Genomic DNA, 24,257 nt, shown 5'->3' on the forward strand with positions numbered 1-24,257 from the left:
CGATGTCCTGTACGATATGTCTATGACACATTCGCATTCTCATTCACATCTAGGGCAATCACAGCGATCTCAGCAGGCCTATCAACCTCAACCTCGACCTCAACCTCCGGCTATCGGATCCTCATCTTCGAATGGATCTTCTGGCTCCGGCTCAAGATTGAAGAAATTGCGACCGTGGAGTCTTGCTGCTCATGCTCGGCGAAAGACCTCTTCTGCGCCGATCGACAAATATGACAGTCCGAACGCCCAGACTGTACACAAATATGACCATGACTATGGGAATGGGAATGGGAATGGGAATGGGAATGGGAATGGGAATGGGAATGGGAACGGTGCAAGTCTGGACAGCCATGACGCCGCGGAAGATCTCCCAGTACAAGACCTACGCATCAGATCGCACTCCGATACTCCGCCTAGAAGATCGAGCGATACGTATACGTACACGCCTACACCCCTGCCTCAGATAAGGATGAACGAAGGGGATTATGCGGATGTGGGATCAGGATGGGACGGCGAGAGTGATTTTGATGAAGTGGATGATAGAGATACGCGTGTAGATGCATATAGTTGGGTTGATCCTAGTATAATAGGAACGGATGGGCTGAGAGCAACGGTGAGTTATTCTTCGGTCGAGGCTGAAGCTCGCAATTTTATGACATTCCGGACGGGAATGCTGAGATTATTATCTTTTACGGTGGTAGCCCGCTCCGCCAGGTAGCGATCTGTCGCCTTCACACGTAACGCCGGCAACTTCCAATGGCTCTTCTCAGAGTACTACGCCGGGTGTAGGAGTTTCTGAGCTACTGGCAGATGTTGGGGTACGTGATGTTCACAGCTACTCTGTGTCCGACTACCAATTCTTTCTGAATTTCTTCTTCGGCTGACGTCTTTCATCCTTGTCCTATTTGTCGTGATCTACAGACCGCACCTTCCCCTCCGGCTCAACTTCAGCCGGACGACTCATACGCGATGCTCCTGGCATTCCAAAATACATCGACATCAGACTCAAGCCACGGTCATGCTCCCACACCTTCGAATCAGTCGCATATGCAAAATGCCGCCCCACTATCGCCGTTGTTAGCTGGAACCCCATCGGAAAGCGGAATGCTACGTAATATGAATCCGGAATGGTACGAGCTGGTAGATGTCTCGCTAAGTGAATCGCTAGAGAAGGAAGAGCTGAAAAGGCAGGGGTTGTGGTGGGAGATGATTAAAGGTGAAAGAGAGTACGTGCGGGATATGAAGACTGTCTCCGAGGTATGTCTTCCATACTCTCTCGAGTCAGCCAGAGTGTCGGAATGGAGCTGAACATCAAATGTGACACCAAAGGTATTCATACAACCTCTGAGGGAACATGATCCACCGTTATTGTCGCCCCCAACAAGACTCCATGCTTTCATAGCGGAAGTATTCAGCACGTCTCAGCAGATTTATCATGCTCATGTTAGGCTGTTGGGAAGATTGATGGAAAGACAAAGACATGAGTGGCCCCTTGTACGTGAGACTAGTCTATCATTCGGGCGTTGAGATCGTTGGCTGATGTCAGCCGCAGATGACCACCGCGACTGATATATTGCTGGGTACATTATTGGAAATTGTGGAACTGTATGAATCGGTGAGCAGAAATCATGTTTTTTAGTATGACATGCGCGAGCTGATCAGGCTCGTTTCATAGTACATGAAGAATTACCCATTCGCAGAGGCTCGAGTCAGAAGAGAACAAGAGAAGAATCCGCCGTTTAGAGCGTTTTTATCGCAGAGAAACACATTTGATCTCACCAGGCGAAGGGATATAGTGAGTTGCTGACATTCATTGAGACACATTTGTTGTGTGGACAAGGGGCTCATCCCACTCCGTCAGTCGGTATTCCTTTCTCGGCCGGTCACACGTCTACCGCGGATCTTGCTCGTCTTGGAAGCTTTATACAAGGTCACGCCACCTGATCATCCGGACAAGGAGGATATACCGACAGCCATGGAGATCTTGCAAGGTGTCGTGAAGTCTACTCAACCGGGTATAGAGAGTGCGGAAAACAAGATCAAGCTGTGGAATACTGCTGAGAGACTCCTATTCAAGAAAGGAGAAATTGTAGTGAGTCGAGTATGATTCCTGCTTCCAACCTCATCATCCTGAATGCTGACGAGGGCTGGCACTCGCAGGAGCTGGATATCGCTGATCCGAAAAGAACTTTGGTGCATATGGGATACGTATTTAGAAGAGTACGAAGTGAAACAAACTGGCATGGATGGTAAACACACCCGACACTAGTACCTGGCTGAAAGGTCACGCTGATATCTGACGCAGGCAAGACTTGCGTGCGATTCTGCTGGACAATTACTTTTTACTTACTCGAGATGAAGAGAACGGTAAACATGTGGTGGTGTCAAGGGTGAGTCAACCGTTTCTTATGCTGTGAGGTGAGAGCTAAGCGCATAGATATGTACAGCCCATACACCTTGATTTTCTTGCGTTATCTTCGACGGACGGTGTGCCGGAAAGGCGATATGACAGCGTGTCGAAATATCAGCGACGGCCGGGCGGTCATATGTAAGCTTCATCATGACGCGTCTAATCGATTTCGCTGATATACAACTTGACATAGGCTTGAACCTGTGTTTCAACCGGAACGTCTGATGTTTCCGTTTACAATTTCTACGTCCGGCGGGACGAATGGACGGACTTATACCCTTTGTACCGCGTGAGTCGGCCGTGGCGTCCCGAGCTTAGAGCTACAATACTGACGAAGAGGATGTAATCGGAAACAGTACACAAGGCTTGAGGTGAGCTAAGCTTAGACTGACTTTGCAATCGGCGTCACGCTGACAGTTCAGCAGGGAGGAATGGAAAGAAAAGATCGAAGGAGCGAAAACGCTCAGAAAGTTCGATGTTGAGGGCAATCGAGTGAGCTCAAAGAGGTATTGTACCTTGCACGTCGACGAGGTGCTGACGGATCGGAACAGATATTCGCTGTGCATAATATCAGTGTACCGCTGGAAATCAAGGATCCGATCATGGCAGCAGACACTTTCACATGGCACAATCGTGAGACGGTAGCTGTGGCGACTAGCAGGAGTGTATGGCTGGGATGGAGGCGAGATTCGAAGAGTGAGCTCAGGCACAAGTATTTGAGTATCGCCATCAGCTGATTGTTCTCCGTGTACTGTCAGCTTTTCGAGAGCTCATGCGGTTCAACTCGGGTCACATCACGATGCTATCGATCGTACCCGACTTCGGATGGCTCTTGGTGGTCTCATCTGGAGCGTTATTGGCATACGATTTGCGCGAGATGATACCTACTTCGAATCCCGATACGTGGGTGATGAAGGGTCGTTTGGAAGCTCAACGACTGAGTGAACCTGAACATAATATCGCTTTTGCCAGAGTCGGAGTGACCAAGAGTCGGTTGTTGGGTGCGTATCACACAATTATACGTTGATGTCGAAGTTGAGGAAAGCTGAACGATGATTATAACTCCGCAGTGGTATACGCTGTTCATTCCAGGAACTCTCATCAGACAAATCTGTATTTCTACGAGCCGCTTCTGAATGCCAGCGCCAGCAAAGGAAGTTCGGTCTCGCCTTTCAGATCGTTCGGAGGGATCAGCGTACCTGGCTACGCGTCGGATTTATCGTTCTTCAGACAAACGGTATCAATCGTCACTGAGAAGACCTTTGTCATTGCTGAACCGGGAAATCCGACTTACAACTCGATTCCAACCTTTGGACAAGATATACCTGAACGAGCGATGGTAGTACGCATGGTGAGCTCGTCGAGACCGCTGGCGATGTGGCAAGTGGATGAAGGCGAGTTTCTGTTGGTCTACGAATGGGGTGGATGTTGGGTTACCAAGTGTGAGGGATTTCAGCCAAGTATTCTACCATCCCTTCCGCACAATGTGCAATAAGGTGGACTGCCAAGTTGAAGTCAAAGCAAGATAATTGGGCTGACACTCTTGAGGAATCGCTCAGTCGGGGAAGTCAGTCGGAACGGAGCGTTCTTAAGATGGAATCTAACTCCATCATACGTTATTTTCAAATCACCATATTTGATACTGTTCGAGGAATCTCAAGGAAGAGCAGAAGTCAGAGATGTCACGAGCGGACGAGTATGGGAAGTGATTGAAGAGAAGGGTATGAAAGTATTTGGCGTGACGAGGTTCGGGCAGGGCATAGTGGCTAGAGCTTCGAAAGGGTTGATTGAGATTGTCGAGGTGAGCTTCTTTCTTCTTCTTCTCAATTTTTTCTTTGCTTTCTCCCTCTTCCCATGTGTCACGCGCACCATGCAAAGGATTGCCGAAGATGGAGTTACCCGCTGACGCGAATATTGCGAATAGACTGTACCCCTATAATTGCTCTGTCGGTGTTGTGCGAGTGTTAGTTGTGTTTACGAACTGCGAATCACGAAATATAATGCGCTGCTAGAGCTGTCGGTTGTGTGCTTTTTTGGCCTTGAAACGCCTTGTAATCAGAAATAGTTGTCATATCTGTGATCTTGTTGTCCTGATACCATCGTGTAGCCCGATCCTGCCTATGCATGTTGTATACTGCGCCGCTTGGCTGTGGTGAGACTGATAATTCAAGCTGCAGATTGAAGACGGCGCTTCGAAATCAGGCACATGAATTCGGTGGTCTCTTCCGGTCAACTAGCTGGAGGTCCATCTGCGTAAATGTCCAATATTGACTTCGAACTTCGGACAGTGTATACTATACTCTGTCCACCTTGAAGGTTAAGCACCTCAAAATACGTCCAAGCAGTCAAAATGTCTGAAGATGATAATGCCGGTCCATCGACTTTGGGTAAAAGAGCGCGAAACGGCTCGGCGGAACCTGAAACTGTAGAGACTAAGGCGGACGAAGTTGATGTACCTGAAATGCCTGGTGCGGATGTCGATGATTCTTCGGATGAAGAGATAGGTTCGTTCATGCTCACTGGGCTCCGCTCTTTCCGCTTCATGCCTCGGGAATGGAGACAGAAGTAGAGGTAGGAACGCTGATGCGAACTTGGTGATGTTGTAGGTCCCATGCCTGGCGGAGGAGGGGACGTTGTAATTAGTAATGGACGGAAAAAGAAGCGAGCGGGTGAGTTCCTCTTCTATTAGACCAATTTGCCTGTATGGCAGGTTCTCCAATAGTGAGTGATTTGTGAGAGCTGAGACTGACTCGCTGCGCTTGGATAATGCTATAGTCCTCCCTCATGAGAAACTCTACCTCGCCTCGTTACCGGACACGGATAGGTATTACAAGTCGTTCATGCATCGAGAACCTCTAAACTCGGTGACTATGACTCGGTTAGTTCTGCATCGGACCGTACTCAAACGTGTTGCGTAGCTGATAGGTCATACTGAATATGATCTCTATTGCATCAGAACGAACTTCGTGATTACCACTTCTGTCGATGGGCATTTGAAATTGTGGAAAAAGCAAGAACAAGGTATAGAATTCGTCAAGCATTATAGGGCATCGTTGAAAGCTATAGTGGGAACCTCGGCGAGCGACGATGGGAAGTTGTTCGCCTCTGTTTCAGAGGGCGGAGAGGGGAGGGTTTTTGATGTTGTCAATTTCGGTATGTCCCAATATCCCTTTTCGACCTCAACTCTGCTCGCTCTCTTCTCTCTCACTCACTCTGAGAGGAACAAGATTGTTTGTTGATGTTCGGAATGTATTGCAGACATGATTAATATCCTCAAATTCCCGTATACGCCCAAAGCATGTTGTTGGGTACACGAGCCCGGAGCGGGACAGACGCTGTTAGCTGTGTCGGACGCTTCTAGTCCGACAATACGGATATATGATGGAAGAGGAGATGGGACGCCTCTGTACACCCTCGAAAAGATACATAGGGCACCAGTCCATCTGATGGTGGTGAGTTGACCCCGGAGAATTCACTCAGCTCGCGCAAAACTCTGGCTGATGTCGGTGGTCTGGTGATAGTACACTGCGAAATACGATTGTGTGGTTTCGGCGGACGAAGCTGGATCCGTGGAGTACTGGCAACCCAGCGAGCCATGGGGACTACCTGCTGTATCGGGGTTGTGGCAATTCAAAACTTCGACCGATTTGTTCCATTTCAAAAAGGTCAGCTTACCTGGCTCTCCCGGCTGATAAGCTATGGACAGCACAAGCTGACTCGGCTTGAAATACACCATAGACCAAGACCCTTCCGACGTCTCTGACTTTCTCTCCTAACTCATCAAATTTCGTCACACTTGCGCTCCCCTCGAGATCGGTGCACATCTTCAACTTCCTCACCGGCAAACTCACGAGGACGTACGACGAGTCTCTGACGGCGGTAGTCGAGATGCAACAGGCCGGAACGGCAGTATTCAAATTGGACGATATGGATTTTGGACGTCGCCTCGCAGTAGAGAGGGAATTGGACGCGAATGAAAGTGGGCCTGGAGGCATGCTGAGGACTGCCAATGCTGTTTGGGATGAAAGTGGGAACTTTGTTTTGTACCCCACAATGCTAGGTATAAAAGGTGAGCCATTTGTCCACTTGGCCCATCTTTCGTTCCTAGATCTCTCCTCCAATCAGGCTCGCATTGGGGTAGATGAGGGAGATCGTGATCACAGCAGAGAGCTGATTCAGGCAACATAGTGGTGAATACCGTCACGAATAAAGTCGCGCGGGTATTAGGCAAAGATGAAACATTGCGATTCTTGAATATATCGCTGTACCAAGGTGCACCTGCCAAAAAGGGATTGACGACTGTACAGATGGCTGCGTCGGCGAATCCACTCTTGCAAGAGAAAGGATCCAGGGATCCGCACTTGTTTGCTACGGCTTATAAGAAGCAGAGATTTTACTTGTTTGCTCAATCGGACAAAGAGTGAGCCATACCTCTTCCCTGAGCTTGGTCGTCATGGGCTGGTGAGGCTTTGCTGATCCGTACTTCGATATTAGGGAAAGCAAAGGAGATAGAGATGTGTTCAACGAAAGACCAACAAGAGAAGAACAGACTACTGCAGTAGCTGCTGTTGCCCCAGAGAAGGAACGAGCGACGGCGAGTAAATGTACGATACATACTACTAAAGGAGATATCACTTTGCAATTGTTCCCGGATGTCGCCCCGAAGACAGTTGAGAATTTCATCACTCATGCAAGGAATGGTAAGTCGCTCCTTTGGACCACTCAGCTTTGATTCATGAACTGACGGAATGATGAGTAGGTTATTACAATGGTACGATCTTCCATAGGGTGATCAAGAAATTCGTGAGTCTGATGATCAGCTGTCCATTTCGCCTTTATTACAATGGCAAAAAAACAGAAGCTGATAAGAAGTCTGAACAGATGCTGCAAGGTGGTGATCCTTTAGGAGTACGTCAGCTTCAACAGACTCGATAGTCAAATTATGGGATGTAAGCTGATTTGTATGGGGTGTGACAGGACGGGACAGGTGGAGAATCCATTTGGGGCGGGACATTCGAAGATGAGATATCGACGAAAGCGAGGCATGACAGGCCGTTTACTCTGTCAATGGCCAATGCGGGTGAGTCCAGGACCACTTGACTGTGGCTTTGGCTTTGGCCTTGGGACTGCGATCTGTTGAATCAAGCTGACTTTGAGAGGAAATCTCCCATGATGTAGGACCGGGAACGAACGGTTCTCAGTTTTTCATCACTACTGTACCTTGTCAATGGCTGGATGGGAAGCATACGTGAGTGTCTTCTTCCTTCTGGTATTTTCGTTCCTCGCCTTTGCTCTTGCTCTTGCCACTTAAGGCGGTCATGACTCACCAGAACTCCTCGAGGAAGCGGACCAGTACGCAAGCGAGGCAGATGCTGACTTTGTGTGTGACTTGAAGCGTCTTTGGAAGAGCTGTAGGTGGGTTAGACGTGATTAGTGATATAGAGGATGTGCGGGTGGATAAGAATGATAGACCGTTCGATGAGATTAGTATGTCTAGTATAACTGTTGAGTAGGTATGAAGGCATAGATATCGATATGGAAATCCGCGTATTGAGGATGCATTCGGCGCAATGGCACTGCGCTAGCACTATTGGAATAGTGACCTCCGGTCCTAGCCGATTAGGCTCGCCGGAGATGTACTGAGATGTACTGAATTGGAATTCCAAGATTTGACTTTTCGGTCTTGACATCGGTATTATTGTTTTCGACTGTGGGCTACGAGAGGCTGTTGAAGTTGATCTCCGAGTGCGTGCCCTTACGTCCGTGCGTCGGCTGATTGAAGACGCACAATGTAGGGTTGCAGTCTCGCCTCGACCACGGGCGATCCACTGTCGTTACTCGTATCGGTGAGCCAGCTTGAGATTGCTTAGACATCAAGCTGCGTGCGGGACAAGGTCACCGAGTTTGAGCTTGAAGGTTACGAATACCTGAAGTATTCCCATCCTACCCAATTGGCAATTCCGAACCAAGCTGTCACGGGCACCAAGAGGGGAAGAAGGTATTTGTAATGGTCATCTTGGCGAATGGGTTCGATCAGGGGTATCATCTGTGTCGCAATTGGTCATGGGATCAGCTGGCTATTACTGAGCGCTTGCTGTGGGTAGTACAGGGCACAGGAGCAGCACTGAAGGAAAGCTTACATCTGATGGACAGTAGACGTATGATACGCCCAAAAAGAAGGAAGAGAGGGACACTAGGCACATGAGACTCGATGCCATGTAAAGCGTGAAGGAGGAATGTGGGCCCGCTGCAGGAGGCGCGAAAGTGATTTTCCGTGGTGGATTTAGTCTGAAATCGATGTCTTCGTCGATCTGCTGACGATGGCTCGCCATGGTGGGTATGACAGGCTTTTGATAAGCATGGAACGTCGAAGCTGCATACTCGTAGATAATTCACTTGTATTCGCTTGCTTGCTTGCTTGCTGGTTTACTCGTATGTTTGTTACCCCGCATTCTGACCACGTGATTCCGTTATTTGTTAGTCCGTGCCCCAGTCCAGCGAGAGTTGTCAATAAAGCGCAACAATTAATTAGGTTAAGTTGATGTTGTCCTACTCATGTTCGACTTTCATCAGATCATTATTGGCACAAGCTATACGACGTCTAACCTTGCTCGACGACAACCTTGATTTCCGATTCCGAGACACAGAATGAGTGATTAGAGATAGCGGATTATCTGAGAGGAAGGGGGATCAAAGGATCTTTTCTTTTTCTCGCGCTCATATGAATCGGTCGGATTGTTTGATTATCGTCCAAGGCTGGTCACATCATGTACGTCTAAGCAGGATCCACACTGCATCGCATCACATCCCAAGTGTACAAGAATAGACCAATAGATTAGAGCCAGAGATCAAGGTGAGTCACTCACACCATAATATGGTGCGCTGTGTACATGCACGCTAAATACTCGTCCTTATAGGAAAGCTTTCCTTGTCAATACTCCGCTTGAGAGTGATCGTGTACTCGTACACCACGAACAATGCCTCGACGATTTCACTTATTACGCCGCAATCACGACAATTCAGCCTCAGCCTCAGGCAACGCAACTCCGTCCTCAACGAATTCGAATGTTACCTCCGATGCGCAGGATGTGCAATCCTCGGCAATTAAGAGCCGCTTGCATGCTTTGTTCACCCCTCAATCCGCGACCAACGACTCCGAGGCTGGACCTTCACGCTCCCCATCTAAGTCTCCTCCAAAGATAAACATCCGTATAGATAATGATTCGACAAATACAGCAAAGGCGGACGAACCGCTGATAAGATCCAAGACTCTGCCTGTACCTGGTCAGCATGGCGAGAATGGCCTGGCGCAGAGCGTGACTATACCCAAGAAGAATGAACGAGATGCTATCAAGGTTCTAATGGTCACTTGGAACATGGGGGATGCTTTGGTGAGCAAATCTCTTTAAGCTCATGTTCTCTGATATATGATATTCAGGGTAAACTGATGAGCATTTATTGTGACCTGCTGTAGCCAAAAGGAGACCTATCAGTACTATTTGGTGAAATACCGCCGTATCAAGATGAAACCCCAACCGAGAATATCCCTAAATTGCCGGTAGAGAACACACATCCATACCATATAGTGGTCGTCGCAGGCCAAGAATGCCCAACTCTGAGTGGCGCGCCCAGAGGCCTGGGCGGAGGCTTGGTCAAAGGCGTGACTTTGAGACATAGGAAAGAGAAGGAGAAAGAGAGAAAGAGAAAGAGAAAGAGAAAGAGAAGGAAAAAGAAGCAGAAAAAGATCAAACGGATAAACCTGCCGAAAAGGAGAAATCTAAGAACAAAGAGAAGCCTGAGCTGAGACTGAAGAAGGAGACGCTAGATGTCGAAAGGGATGATGCAGGATCACGATCGGGGGATCCGGATGATTCAAGCGAGGACGAAACGCCCAAGGAATCTTCCGAGCGAGCATCAAGAGCTAATTCACCTATGACTCCTCATACACCGTTTCTACACCGCGGTCAGCCTGCTTCGAAAGGCTGGAGTCAGATGCTTGATGGTGAGTCCGTCTGTATATGCTTCATACCTGGATGCTAATGGGAACACTCATGTCTCGATTGGTAGACTACTTCTGTGGCCCCAATGCTCGGCAATCTGATCCCTTACCCACGGCATACAACTCCGCGTCGCCGATACCTGGTCAGACACCTTTCTTACCTCATCCACCTCCTTCAGCTTTCCCAGCTGCTTCCTCGCTTCTTCGTTCGGCCTCGGCACCCATCACTCCAGTAACTTCCGCTATCATAATTCCCCCTAGAGCACCCAACAACATCCTAGGGCACAACCTAGCTTTAAGCCCATCTCCTTTGGCCAGGTCCAGATCGTCTTTTGAGTCTTCCTCTGCATCATCTTCAGCGAGCGACGCAGATGAATCCTTTTTAATCATGAATCACCAAGGTACGAAAAGTGACAATCCGCCTGCATCTCCAAGTCGGAAATCTGAGAAAAGTCGGCCGGAAATCGTCATACCCAACGACGAAATCAGTTCGACCCATAACGGCAATGGAAGTTACGTTCATGTGGTAAAAGAACGGCTACTGGGCATGTATCTTAGTGTGTATGTGTATAAAGGGTGTGAACATTTGATACAGGGTGAGTCGACTGTTTGCGTCTTCCCAGGTGAACACGTTCGCAGCGGACCGATAAGCTTACAAGCTTCCCCCTTACCTAGGAATGGACAAGGACTTGGTCACTGCTGGCTTGGCTGGAGGCCGAGTAGGCAACAAAGGAGGAATGTACGTTTATTCAGACTTGTCTACATCGACCACGATCAGATGACGCTAAATCACGACAAATAGCGGCATAAGCTTGAAATTGGCAGATCACCGCTTCCTTTTTGTCAATTCCCATCTTGCTGCGCACACGGGCCGAATGCATGCCCGACTGTCGAACATAGCGAAAATAAAGTCGGAATTGCGGCTTGATTGCTTTTTACCGAAAGATGATCCTCGCGCTGCTTCTGAAGGTGAAATTGGGATTCTGCACCTTAGTAGATGACAGCTAACGAAGGTTTGACAGATATAACGGATCGCTTCGATACCGTTCTATGGTGCGGTGACTGTACGTGGATCTCAGATTGTAAGACGACAACAGCTTACGATGAAGCGATTAGTGAACTTCCGAATTGAGCTTTCGAGGCTACACGCAGATTGGCTCATCGAGCAAAAGAGTGAGCATGACTCATCGTCTGGCGTTGGCATCCAGCTGACCACGTTCATGGCTATAGAATATTCGGAACTGCTGATGTGGGACCAACTAAAATTAGCGATGAAAGATCCTAATCTAAACCCATTTCCTGGCTTTGAGGAAGGGCCAATAGATTTCCCTTGCACCTTCAAATACGATGTTAGTATCAGATACTGCGTACAACGTCAATAGGCTGACCATAATGATGATGACAGGTCTGGAAAAGTGTCCGTGCGACCAATCGAGAGATCCGGAAAACGCTCAAACGACGGAAGTCCACTGCTTCTGCTGCTTCCTTTGATCCCGGTAGCAGTGTGAACGTGATCAAGAACCTTTCTTATGTTCCAGAAGGCGATGCGATCGAAGAAGTGGACGATAATCCGGACACATCGCTGAATGAGGCGAACTTGCAACGGGTGAACGGGAGTGAAGACGAGATGACCGAAGGTGATTTTTCGAGAAGATCATTCGAGTCTAGTCGGTATACTTCTGCGGCTGGAACAGACATGGAAGAAGATTCGGATGAGATGCCTATGACTTATCGAAATCAACAACATCGACCATTTGAGGTGGCACTCAAGGAGAAGACTAGACATTTCTTGGGTTTAGTCAAGATGGACGGCATACTGACTCCTTCTCCCGGCAAACGTCATAGTGGACTTGGAATAGGTCGGCGAGTCAGTGCGAAGAGGAAGATCTCGCTCAGGAAGCGGAAAGATACCATCGAGGGATATGAAGAATCGAGGAGGACGTCGATATCGAGTTTCCAAGATTTTGCCGACTCACCTTCCTCACCCACTTCTGAGGGTCATAGAAGAGTATCAACGTCTTCTAGATATGATGGCTCGAACGAAGGCCCCACAACGGATGAGATGGGCTTGGCTCCGCCGAAAGCTGATCGAAGTGAAAGCGGCTATTCCTCATCACCACCCAGGGAAAGGGAGAACAAACCGCCTTTGACGAGAAGGCTTAGTATCATGAAGCGGACGATGTCTAACCGATCGGTCAAGAATCTGAACAACCCTGAAGAAGATGAGGACGAAGAAGAAGCTGTGGATGAGGTCGATCGGAGGGAAGGGATTTACGACACGTCGAAAAAGCAGAGGGTGCCTAGTTGGGTGAGTGTACTTGATGACACTTCACAGAGTCGCGTTCGCTCACGCCTCGTTGGCTGCATCGTCTTCGGTCCCTTTCATGTAGTGCGATCGAGTCCTGTGGAAATCGCATATGACACCTGATCCCGAAGATGATGCCCTATCCCCTCAACCGGTTGATCTGGAGAATGATTCTCACACGCCTTTTCATCGGTTGTCCAACGTATTCTCCAATCTCGGCGGTCATCTTAAGCTACAGATGGGTCGTACATCATCCATCGACCCTGGTCCAGCCGATCGCCTCGATCTACATGTGCGGACATCAACTTCACCCGAGGAGAGTCCATCAGAATCTGTCTTGCAGCAACCTGCCATTGTTGCCTCTCCACCTGAATCACCGACCCTTTCACCCAATGCTGGCGCAGGCCTGATACCTTTACCGAAGAAACCATCGCCCATTCGTCCTCGTCCTCACCCTCGCTCTCGGTCACCTACAATATCGCCGTCAACAGAGGGCAAGCACACATTACTGAACAACGCTTCGCCAACAAGGTTGATTCCCTCGTTGGGTATCGGCATGATCCGTTCGGGCTCCGCGCCCGGTGCCCACAGGCCGAAACTTGAGAACAGACCTGCATCAGCTTCGGGGCGAATACCGACTTTGTCTGCCGAGGAAAGTAAAACACCCGAGAGACACGAGGCGAAAACCAATAAGATAACCTTCGATTCTCCCATTTCGCCGACCGTCGATCGACTTCGTTCCAAGCCTATGACCCGTAATGGGAGGTTCAGGAGCAACTCCGATTCAACGGGTCTGGAGGGTAAGAAAGAGGAAAAGAAGAAAGGCAGAATAAGCGATGGAGTGCTGCCCTCGTCAAATACCACTTCGAGGAATGGTAGTAAGGAGTCAAGTCCCGAGAGGAAATCGTTGAAGATCTTCGAGAACGATAGAAGGATCCGAACAATATCTGACGCTTCTCCTGCTGAGCGCGAATACGGAAATGAACGTCCGCACCCTTCAAGTATCAAGAATCTGTTGGATACGTCAACTTCTAATTCAAAGGATATGAGTCGCACGAAGACGATTCATACTTCTACGCAGCCCACTCAAACTTCTTCGACGGGTCTTGGTGTGGACGTTCAAACAAATTCAGATGCGACTATGAATATGAATCACACGACCTCAAAATCAGGCAGAGAAAGAGAAAGCGATAAGAATACATTCATGAGATTCCTCAAAGACTTACCGGGGTGGTTACATCGCTCGACTACACATTCGCCCGATGATATCCTTGTGCAAGTCGATACTGGTGACAAGGCAGAAGAGAAAATTTGGAGGAAAGGTGAAGTTAGATGTTTGCATTATGGGACGATTGATGATGCTGGGTGAGTCTGAAGAGATCTCATTCTCATTCTCATTCCCCTTTACCTACACTTTGGGGACTTTAACGCCTCGCCGGTTCCGCACACGCACAAAGATACACACTGCTCTGTATTCATGTCCATTCGCACGAATCGTAAGCTGACTGATACCCGATCACTCTGATAGGATGAGATTGTTGGAAGGTAGATCAGATCATAGGCCAGCTATATTCGCCGGAGCCGTATACGTATAACATGGCCGCATTTTTACGACATCCGGAATTCTTCAGTATCCTTGATAGATCAGAAAGATATATATAATCTCTAGTCCCGAGGTCTTGCGTTCTTTTTCTTGCTTTGTGCCTGTATGATGGAGATAAGGGTCTGCCTCAAGTCTTTTCAACGCAAAGAGGTCAAACGACGTTTACGAGATCACGATCATATATGACTATAATAACCATGAATCCTTGCATATACTTGTCCATGTTATCAATGAAGAAGTGCACTCGTTAGCGAAACTGTCTGTCTGTAGTCCAATCAGCGATTGTTGAAGGTTAAACTATGGTATGGAGCTCCCTTAGTACGAGATTGAGACAGAGACACTGCACATCAAGTTTGAGATTGGAATGGAGGCGTGAAGTGATCGTTCACCTTTTTACTTCTTTACTTGAACGAGTTCGTGCATAATACGTATGAAACATCATATGGGTCATTGATGATTCATGATTCGTCATTGGTCATTAAAGGGGTATAAAATGAGATGAAATAATATGATATGGTATGGTATATTATGATTTCATTATGGTAGACTGTCAGACGTCAGACGATATCGGTATTGTGGACATATGACTAGATATAGATGCTCAGAGGAGATAAAAGAGCGAAGGGAGGAGCTCTGTTGGATTCGATGATGAAGGGATTTCATCAAGAGACCAAAAAAGGCTAAGGGTCTTCGGTTCCTTACTTGGTGAATCTGACATGTTGTAAGGTAATTTTGAGTATCTTTGAAACAGGTGCCCAAGTTTCATCGGACCCGAAACAACAAGTGTTATCGATCATGTCTGTACAATATCTGATAAGTGATTTTCCAGAGTCGAGGAGGATATCGTAGAGTGTGAGAAAGTTAATGATGACCATTTTTGTGATTGTGATGACACTATCTTTGCCGTTCGTCATTATTGATTGAAGCTGAGGACGAGGATGAATGTGTAAGTGGACCTTCTAGTGATTACTGAGGATACTAGGGGTTTACCGCTATAACAGCCACATCGCAAGTCAATCATTCGTCTCTTCCCCCACTTGAATGACAGGTACTTGGACACAAGAAATGGACCAAGAGGTTGAAACTCACTCGTTGAGTTTTGAAACCCTCAGGTTCATTCCCCCTCACAGCGCCATACGCTTCGCTGACATCGCCTAACATCTCGATCTCCTTGATCGCACTGGCCGTCGCCGTCGCTTTACCTCGCCCTGATTTCTTGGTTGGAGAAGGCTGAAGAGCTTTGATAGAATTTTCGAGGGTTTCATGTAAGTCCTCCTGCAAAAGACCAGATACCTCTCTGCCTTTTTTCAGGGTGAAGGCATGTCGACCGTCTCCTATCAGATTACCAAATCTATCTACTTCTCTTCTTGCCTGAGCCTGTGCTCGGTTACTTCCAGTTGCAGTTCGTCCGGTAGACAGGGGGCTATGGCCTGATGAGAGGGTCAGAGCGCGTATCTTGGACCGAGTCCGAGAAGCTGGTGAGTCCCCCTCGGGTGAGAATATGGGTAATGGTATATTCTCTTTATCCTTCTCGTCACTACCATTATTGACCTGGACGCGACGTACTCGAGATGGAGTCGAAATAGATGTAGACGTGGGCACATGTGTAGTCGGAGTGAGTTTGTTGCGCTTCAACGGGGATTCACTTGGATCGTCTAGACGATTCTCGATGCTCTCTTTGGCTCTGGGGCTAGCTCGAGATGTGGGATTGGAAGGATGATCGATGATGGGCAGAGGAGAGAGTAAGTCGCGCGTCCTCTTGGTGGGTTGGTTGTGCGAAGGAGCTAGAGGTGTAGGAGCGGATCTTCGTGTTTTGGGAGAGGAAGCCGAGGCGAAAGAAGAAAAGGGCTTGAGCGATGTAGTAGGAATAGGAAGTTTTCTCGAAGTTGATGTTGATGTTGATGTTGATTTGGTAGAAGTACTATTTTCATCGTTGAAGATGGCTAAGGAGGATTTCGTACGTGTCTTATTTGGCGCAGATACAGATTGAGAATGATGCGATAGTTTTTGTGACTTGTGCGCTACATCTATTGGTTTTGACTTGGGAGGTAGATCTCTTGATTTGGCATTGTCGGAATCTATTACTTTGCCTTTTGATATACTCGAAGTTGAGGAGGTAGACCTGTCGATGGCTTTGGGTTGTAAAGACCCGAGAGCCTTTCTACTTCCGCTCGAAGTTCGTTTGGAAGGAGAAGTAGGAACGGTCTTAGCGGGTTTGCTGGATAGTGAGGAGGAAGAAGATGATGAGGCGGAAGAGGAGGATTTGTCCGGCGTATCGGCGTAAATGGCGAAAAGAGTGCCCTTCTTCTTGGTGACGGGCATGTTGGATATCTTGAGATTGTGATACAGTAAGGCAACAAGAAGCGACAAGTCGAATACTGGTGTGGATGAGAAAACTCGGTGCTCTTAACTTCGGGCTGCCTGACTGATGGTGTATCAAGAGGAAAATATGACTTGGTCGCTATGCGTTCTGCAGTCCTTGGCAAGAAGCGAGGCGAGGTTTTCAAGATGTCTTCACTGAAGAGATGACTGTCAACACCGACATCAACATTAAGGAGTATGTGTCAAAGGTGATGTAGATTGGGACATTCAACGTTGAGTGACTGATTGCACGATGATTCAAATTATTTCATCTGTGTCTGTTTGATGCACACCACCTTACACCCTAAACACCCGTGACAGTCACATTACAGCATATAGTGTAAGTGGAATCACCTGACATAGAGGAGCTTGGTTCATAAAATAAACAACACGATCAAGGCACAGAACGCTGTCCGCATAAAAATCAGGCGCCACTTGGATTCCCTTTTTTTCCCTGAGACCACGACTCGATCACGTGGTGGGTAGAATATCAAATGTCACGATGAGCTCCTCCCAAGCAAATATGTGACAAATAGCAAATGACGGAGGCCGGCCCGAGTCCCGCATCCACCTCTCTGAGTTCACAAGAGCATCCAACCCCGAATAAGAATGAAGAGAGGAGATCCATCTCGGGGTATGTATCTTGCTTGTATGTATGCACACCCGACTACTCGTTAAGAGAAAATAAGACTTCAATACTGTCTGTCTTTCCTTTGATCCTCGACACATTCTGCATCTTTCAAATAACCTAACGCACAATTTCATTAGCATTAGCATCACAAAGAACGCACCACAAGATGTCAGCAGACAAAAGAGTGATAATCGTAACAGGCGCTTCAGCAGGTATCGGACGAACGACCTCCATACACCTGTCCAACATTTTCCCATCGACGGAGCACCCCGAACAGCTCGTTCTGGTATTGGTAGGAAGACGACAGAGCGAATTGGAGAAAACAGCGACCTCGCTGCGACAGGGGACGATAGCTGAGATCGCTGCTGGAGATGCCACGAGTGAGGATTTTGTCAACGCTTTGGAGAAGACTATCAAGGAGAAGTATGGGAGATTGGATCTGGTTTTCAATGTGTGTATGAGGACTACCTCTCGTCAGAAGTTGCCACATCCCCCCACTAAAATTCATCGAGGACGGGGTGCTGATTATATTCCGCTCGATTGCTTTAACAACGATAGAATGCAGGTGTGAATTACAAGTCCGATGGACAATTCGAAGATCAAGATATGGCTTTATTCAGACAAGTACTGGATATCAACGTCATGGGTGCTGTCTTGGTGAGTGTCGAGGACTTGTTCCTTGAAAACCGTTACTGCTGTGTGATCAAGTTGTAAAATTGCTAAAGACTGGACATCACCCCACAGTTCACCAAACTCGCCTTCAACATCATGAAATCCCAATCACCGCAAGGGGGACGAATCATCAACAACGGAAGTATCTCAGCTACTGCCCCTCGACCAAGTGGGTACACCTTCTTCTTTCGTCTTGACTAGTGACGACGAGACGGGGCCGGAGTTTGACTGGGAAAGGCTGACGTTGATTCGGCGACCTATAGATAACACCTCTTACACCATCTCGAAACACGCTATCACAGGATTGACCCGATCCACTTCGCTGGACGGAAGGAAGTACAACATCACATGTTCGCAGATCGACATCGGAAACGCATCGACGGATATGGGTTCATACGTCTCCGCCGGGTCTATGCAAGCCGACGGGTCGATCAAGAAAGAACCCACTATGAGCGTGGATAACGTCGCCAAGACGGTTGGGTTCATTGCTTCATTAGGCAAGGAAGTGGATATCCTGAGCTTGGAAATCATGTAGGTCCTCTCCACCCATTCATCAGGACTAAACGCGCAGAAAGCTGACGGACAAGGGCGTATCTTCTCGGTGATAGTGCTTCCGGTATGCCATTCATTGGACGAGGATAGACGGGAGATTCCGCGGTGCTCGAACAGACAGGGGGTTCTGGATCTGTAGGATATACTCGTAATCATGTGCGCCTGGATGTATACGTTGGACCTTGTGATTGTTCACCAGACTACCGATGCTTCTACGGTATAAGCACAGTACAGATCAGATAAAACGTCTCGCAGCATTTCTGCTACCGTAAGAGGCAAGAGCAAGTGAAAGACACGGTTGTTCGGATCGGTTTATCCGATCAGTGGTTGTTGTGCCACAAGTATCTAATCGATAACTCCGCCTCCACCTCGACGCTCCACGTTCATCGTCACCCCACTCTCACTCTCACTCTCACTGTGCACAGTGCATACCTTCTTGTGTGCTTCTTCGAGATTCCTTTGTATTCCTCTGATCTCCCTTTTATCGAGACAAACAAATGCTCAGATCCCTTTTAACCACCTCAACTCGATCTCTACGTGTAAATCAATACAGAAACTTTTCTGCTACTGCTATCAAAATGGGTGTCACTGTTGAAGTGGGTGTCTGACTTCCCTTCTACCCCCCAATCTTCTCTCTCGCCTTCATCGTTCATCATTTGCGAACTGATTGAAGTGCGAACACTGACCTCACTGCACCCGACAGACTCTCTCTCAAGGTGACGGAAAGACTTTCCCTAAGCCAGGGGACCAAGTCACCATCCACTGTGAGTGTCCCTTTGTCGTAACTCATAGTCAAATGGTGCCTTCATGGAATTAGTGATGACTGATCCTCTGGAATTGCGCTAGACGTCGGTACCCTCCTTGACGGATCTAAATTCGATTCTTCAAGAGACAGAGGATCCCCCTTTGTCTGCCGAATTGGCCAAGGGTGAGTCCTACCACTTCGAAAGAATATCGCATTCGCATCTTTCATAGAGTGAGAGAAACGCATCGTCGGAACTCGATGCTAATTCCCATTGCGCACTTAGCCAAGTCATCAAAGGCTGGGATGAGGGTGTTCCTCAACTCTCCGTCGGCCAAAAGGCCATCTTGACCTGTACCCCCGACTACGCTTACGGTGCTAGAGTGAGTCGATCAATTACAACGTATATAACGTATTGCATGGGGAGAGATTATATTGATCCGATTACTCTCGTTTAGGGTTTCCCCCCTGTCATCCCTGCTAACTCTACCCTCAAGTTCGAAGGTGAGTCGATTCCGTACCTTGCTTGCTGTTCTTCCATGATGATCGATACTTATACTTGATGCGCACTGCGAATAGTCGAGCTCCTCAAGGTCAACTAGGATGTCCAGACTATCAGACTAGGCGTAGATGGGTGCCGAGAAGGACGGATTGAAGGTAAAAAAGAGTCGATGTAGAAGTCAAAATGCGAATGTTGGAGATATAACAAAGCTCTTTGTTCATGGAAGACATGTATGGCGGTGGAAGAGGACATCAGGGAGTTTCTTCCAGACAGATTGCCGACTCATGAGGAGACCTCGAATTCCCGTTGAACAGGGTGCTCAAGGGTGCTCAAGGGTGCTCAAGGGCAGATCCAGGAGTCATCTGCCATCTTTCCAGATCAATCCGAAAACAGCTCACAGCACACAGCTTCGCGTCCTTTCACCCACATTATCCTATACCCACTAAGCCGGACAGTGTTCTCCCACGATCATGGAAACGTTTGTGATGTTTAATTCTTCTACTGACCACTGGGCAAGCGAACATCCTTCGTCCTCACCTTGCTGCTCACTGCCTTACCGATTGCACTGTATAAAAGGGGAAAAAAACGCGCTCCGTTACTGATTTTCTGACTTCTTGATCTGCTAGAGCAATAAGCAGCTGAACCCTCAGGTAAATCAACACGATGGGAGTCGATGTCAAGGTTAAGCAAGCTGAGCTCTCTGCATTCTTTCGACTGATATGGTCTCAGACAATCTTCCCGCCCTAAACCAGGTCAAGTGACAACTATACACTATATGTAGTATATCTTCGGATGATCTAAACTCAAAGGGCTATCTTGCCTCGTTTCTTCAATTCTGCGTTGCTCCCGAAAGGTTCCTGGTTATACCGCGTTTCGATCGAGTGTTCATACAGTACATCTCGATGATGTCGACGTCGATGTTGGCGATCGGCAAGATAAATTTGATTGGTCAAGAGATTGAGGAGTTCCATTCGTGCGCGTTTTCGGGGTAGGGCAGTTCTCTCTCGCACCTGCCTCTCTGCTTTCACGTTCCAACGAACGGGCTTTCATTATTGGGTAATTTCAGAAGAACGGGTAAGCGGGTGAGTGATGGACAGACGAACAATCTGTATCACACCAAATCATAGACAAGTTATCGAAATATGGATCAAGGTGTATTATACGCCGACTTTCGATGGATCAGTGCAAGAGCCATCTTGACTCCTTCGCAGCATTTCGCGCCCGGTGCGAATGGGCTTTCTTTCACCTGTCATCCCCCCTAATGCTACTCTTACGTCCGAAGGTGAGTTGGAGTTGACCCATTTTGATGATGATGATAAGTTTCAAGCCGACTACCGTAACGATTGGTCTTTGTTATATGATTGATCCCAATCTCAGTTGAGACGCTCCACATTCGAGGCGCTTGATCTTTTCATCAATGCTGTACTGTACTGTACTGTACTGCAGGCTACTCTTTAAGTTGCGACCTGAGAGAGACGTGCGGACAGTTCAGATCGCATGCAAATATCAGTCGATGCCAGGCTGCTTTTGTATTTATGATCTTGTATCGTGGTCTATTGTACACCTTCATTCTGGGAGAATCGCAATCTTGGTCGTGGTCCCGTCCGGCGAATTCGTCAACACACAAAGTCTTGAATTTGGAAGGCGTGGATTTCGTATGTTTGAGGCCAAGGTCATCAGAGAGGAGGAGGGGGCACAGCAATCCAGTCCACAAGTCAAGCTGAGCAGAAGTAGTCGCAGTAACAGTACTGTACAGTACAATACCGTTCTCATCCGTACTGCTCACTCTTTCCTCCCTTGAGTTCTGTACTACTTGCAAGTGCTTGTGCGAGTGGTGTAAGCGATCGTTCACAGACATCGCTCTGTCTCTCTCTGACATGTGTTCAACTATAGTCCCCATGCTATGCAAGAAGAGGTTATCCAGATTTGCTCGATCGACACGGTACTTCGTCCAAGAAAACTAGTGATTTGATACAGTACATCATCTTTCAGTAAGACGCCTGGGGAAAACAGTACCTGAAGTTGCCATAGTGTGAGCAACCAAACCGGACAATCAGATCTCCTTCTGTTCACTGGTTCTCAGATCCCAAGACACATCTACGTTTGGGATCTTCAGCTGCAAGCGATTATTGCTGGGACGACCACCAACGCATGTTCGGAGCGCGAGGCCCTGGTTTATCGAACGCATCGCCACAATCTCGCATCGCATCCGCATGTATTTTCGACGTCCAGGTTGACATTGACATCCAGATTGACACTTTTGCTCTATTTGACACCAGGCACTAGCGGATAATATCTCGCTTGTCTGGATCCGATGTTCATTTCATACCGGAATGACTGGATGCGGGATCACCGCAGGCATTATCAGCAGAATGAGACGCAGTCGTCAGCTGGAGCAGCAGAGCAGATGGAGTCGATCAATTCCTTGCATTGACCTCTCTTCCTTGTTTCAAGCTCTGAGATGCAGGTTCTCATTGAGTGTATGAGCTTCCATGAACTTTGTTAGCATTGCTATACTGCACAAGCCTCAAAAGAGCGACCGAACTTAGCTTCGGAGACCCTCTGGAGCGACTCGTCAGATCAAAACAGCGAAGCACGTGAGAAGAGATACAGGAATACAAGTGTCAAAGAGCGCGGAATTGCTTGATTGCTCTATTAAAGGGGGAAAACGCCCTCGTTCGCCCTCTGGACAGATAACATCTTTTAACCAATATTCACCCTTGCCGCGTTGATAGCATCTTGACTCTATCGCTGAAATGTCCGACACTTGCGCATTCAGAGCCCAAAGGTATAGTTTGCGCCTCGGTTCAGTTTGAACATCAACGCTCTCGACGCAACGATCTCGCGAAGCCCAGGGCTTACGCTTCATATCATCTGGGTGTCGATCTCTTTTCGACGTAGAATTTTGCATATCAGAAATACTTCATGATTCAACGGATTGCTTGTATCGTACAATGTGTCTAGTCAGAATTACAAAGGATCACCCCGGATGTTCAGACGGAAATTACCAGTTGATCTTCTCCGGGAAGAATTTTGCAATGAGACCCTCGTAGTATGGTCGAAGGGCTACAGGATCAGGAAGCGAGTCTGACTTAGAATAGAGGTCGTAAGGGTTGAAAGCGAGAACATCCTTGAGAGCTTGCTTGTCGTCCTCGTTCTCCAAGTACGTGTAGGCTCTCTCCCTGTGCCACGGGTAGAACGAGTGGTATCGGATCATGTGGAGCGCGGCTTTCGGTAAGGACGATTGCTCCTTGCAAATCAAGTAGAGGTATTCTGTGAGTTGTGTCGAGAGTCAGCACGCTGTAATCTGTTTCCCATCGATTATACGAGAAGGTGTGCCCCTCTGCGAACTCACCATCGTGACCCCAGCTGATCATGACATTGTCTAGACCACATCCAGGCTTGTACATCCCGTACTTAGTGGAGTAGACGGGATGATTGAGGTCTGGGTTTTCACCGAAAGTGTCGGAATATACGATCTTCTCCTTGGGAATCTCACATCCCACTACGAAAGTGTCGCCAACTACATCCCATTGTCCGTCCGAACCGAAAAAGTAGAGGAGTTTACCCAAATCGTGAACCAAACCAGTGACTTGCATCCATTCGGGCTTGCCATCCTTCCTCATCGCTTCGGCGGTTTGAAGCAGATGTTGGATCTGAGTGGCGCTTGTGTCCGGGTCAGATGCATCGACAAGAGTGTTCAGAAGCTCCATAGCCTCCCAGACACCCATTGTGGCTCGAGCATTCTCGAAAACCTTTCGACGGGCTTCAATGTTGAACTCAACAGTTTGCTTGGTGTGTTGTTCGCTGTGAGCGGTTTTTCCGGATCAGCGAGGAAGAAGGAAGGAGTTTGCAAAAGAAGTCACACACATGTAGAAGCGTCGAGAGCTTTCGTTTTCGTCTACAAATTGTCGGAAACCGGCTTTGTCCTTCTCGGCATCGAAGGCAGATTCATCGTAAGCATTGTCTGGGTTGGAGGCCAGCAGCTTCGCTACATTTATGTCATCAACAGCATCAGAGATCTTGTCAAACTTGGTTCCCTTAGGATCTAAAATTAGAAATCAATTGTATCAGTGTGATGGTGATACCAAATACAGCGCACGGAATACGTACCGTCAGATCGAGCGAAGGCTTGGGGAGATGTTGGGACGGCGATGGGCATTTTAGTGATCTTCCTCCTTTCTGCGTGACGGGGCAAGTAGTGGTGAAGTGATTATAACTCAAACGTTCGGATACTGATTCGTTGGAAATCCATCATGGTACTGGAACTTATATATTCAGCTCTTGGCTATCAATGGGGGCTAATCGGTTAAAGTCAAAATCACCAAAGATAATACGGTAGATTATTTTACGATTGCCACATGATCCGTGACGGAGTTGCGGAGAATTCTACCGATGTGGAGTAAAATGAGCCGGCGGGTGATCGGTCCGGGGAATTTTGCCCTTAAGGGGATACCCTCCCACCTCACTCACTATTCTT

General features: G+C 48.0%; 8 protein-coding genes across 8 annotated transcripts; 5 read left to right on the forward strand and 3 right to left on the reverse strand.

The window, feature by feature from the left end:
• Nucleotides 1-16: 16 nt before the first annotated feature.
• Nucleotides 17-4,349, forward strand: I303_103830 (uncharacterized protein; the record flags this gene model as incomplete). Its single annotated transcript, XM_065968854.1, has 17 exons — nt 17-613; nt 702-818; nt 922-1,257; nt 1,330-1,494; nt 1,553-1,615; nt 1,676-1,795; nt 1,862-2,092; nt 2,161-2,249; nt 2,306-2,390; nt 2,448-2,548; nt 2,604-2,699; nt 2,836-2,902; nt 2,962-3,106; nt 3,169-3,411; nt 3,481-3,852; nt 3,970-4,211; nt 4,335-4,349. The coding sequence occupies 17 exons, from the start codon at nt 17-19 to the stop codon at nt 4,347-4,349; spliced, it is 3,084 nt and encodes a 1,027-aa protein (XP_065824926.1).
• Nucleotides 4,350-4,760: 411 nt separating this feature from the next.
• I303_103831 (uncharacterized protein) lies at nt 4,761-7,923 on the forward strand (the record flags this gene model as incomplete). Its single annotated transcript, XM_065968855.1, has 14 exons — nt 4,761-4,914; nt 5,017-5,079; nt 5,186-5,288; nt 5,367-5,563; nt 5,669-5,862; nt 5,932-6,075; nt 6,149-6,479; nt 6,599-6,830; nt 6,905-7,110; nt 7,170-7,213; nt 7,292-7,318; nt 7,388-7,490; nt 7,589-7,658; nt 7,806-7,923. 14 exons carry the CDS (start codon nt 4,761-4,763, stop codon nt 7,921-7,923), a joined length of 1,986 nt encoding a protein of 661 aa, XP_065824927.1.
• Nucleotides 7,924-8,327: 404 nt separating this feature from the next.
• I303_103832 (uncharacterized protein) lies at nt 8,328-8,742 on the reverse strand (the record flags this gene model as incomplete). Its single annotated transcript, XM_018407165.1, has 2 exons — nt 8,328-8,456; nt 8,551-8,742. The coding sequence occupies 2 exons, from the start codon at nt 8,740-8,742 to the stop codon at nt 8,328-8,330; spliced, it is 321 nt and encodes a 106-aa protein (XP_018263973.1).
• A 645-nt stretch (nt 8,743-9,387) lies between these two features.
• I303_103833 (uncharacterized protein) lies at nt 9,388-14,309 on the forward strand (the record flags this gene model as incomplete). The annotated part of the gene is made up of 12 exons (XM_065968856.1): nt 9,388-9,801; nt 9,885-9,995; nt 10,088-10,412; nt 10,478-11,005; nt 11,085-11,148; nt 11,212-11,378; nt 11,432-11,473; nt 11,526-11,582; nt 11,640-11,758; nt 11,815-12,717; nt 12,800-14,079; nt 14,243-14,309. 12 exons carry the CDS (start codon nt 9,388-9,390, stop codon nt 14,307-14,309), a joined length of 4,077 nt encoding a protein of 1,358 aa, XP_065824928.1.
• Nucleotides 14,310-15,334: 1,025 nt separating this feature from the next.
• I303_103834 (uncharacterized protein) lies at nt 15,335-16,639 on the reverse strand (the record flags this gene model as incomplete). The annotated part of the gene is made up of 1 exon (XM_018407167.1): nt 15,335-16,639. The coding sequence occupies one exon, from the start codon at nt 16,637-16,639 to the stop codon at nt 15,335-15,337; it is 1,305 nt and encodes a 434-aa protein (XP_018263975.1).
• Nucleotides 16,640-17,475: 836 nt separating this feature from the next.
• Nucleotides 17,476-18,623, forward strand: I303_103835 (uncharacterized protein; the record flags this gene model as incomplete). Its single annotated transcript, XM_018407168.2, has 5 exons — nt 17,476-17,760; nt 17,868-17,966; nt 18,054-18,150; nt 18,245-18,512; nt 18,590-18,623. The coding sequence occupies 5 exons, from the start codon at nt 17,476-17,478 to the stop codon at nt 18,621-18,623; spliced, it is 783 nt and encodes a 260-aa protein (XP_018263976.2).
• Nucleotides 18,624-19,111: 488 nt separating this feature from the next.
• I303_103836 (FK506-binding protein 1) lies at nt 19,112-19,877 on the forward strand (the record flags this gene model as incomplete). Its single annotated transcript, XM_018407169.1, has 6 exons — nt 19,112-19,129; nt 19,237-19,297; nt 19,380-19,461; nt 19,562-19,658; nt 19,734-19,779; nt 19,855-19,877. The coding sequence occupies 6 exons, from the start codon at nt 19,112-19,114 to the stop codon at nt 19,875-19,877; spliced, it is 327 nt and encodes a 108-aa protein (XP_018263977.1).
• Nucleotides 19,878-22,781: 2,904 nt separating this feature from the next.
• On the reverse strand, nt 22,782-23,939 carry I303_103837 (uncharacterized protein; the record flags this gene model as incomplete). Its single annotated transcript, XM_018407170.1, has 4 exons — nt 22,782-23,050; nt 23,133-23,584; nt 23,648-23,825; nt 23,891-23,939. 4 exons carry the CDS (start codon nt 23,937-23,939, stop codon nt 22,782-22,784), a joined length of 948 nt encoding a protein of 315 aa, XP_018263978.1.
• Nucleotides 23,940-24,257: the final 318 nt, after the last annotated feature.

The sequence above is a fragment of the Kwoniella dejecticola genome, chromosome 4, assembly GCF_000512565.2.
Source record: "Kwoniella dejecticola CBS 10117 chromosome 4, complete sequence".
NCBI lineage: Eukaryota > Fungi > Basidiomycota > Tremellomycetes > Tremellales > Cryptococcaceae > Kwoniella > Kwoniella dejecticola.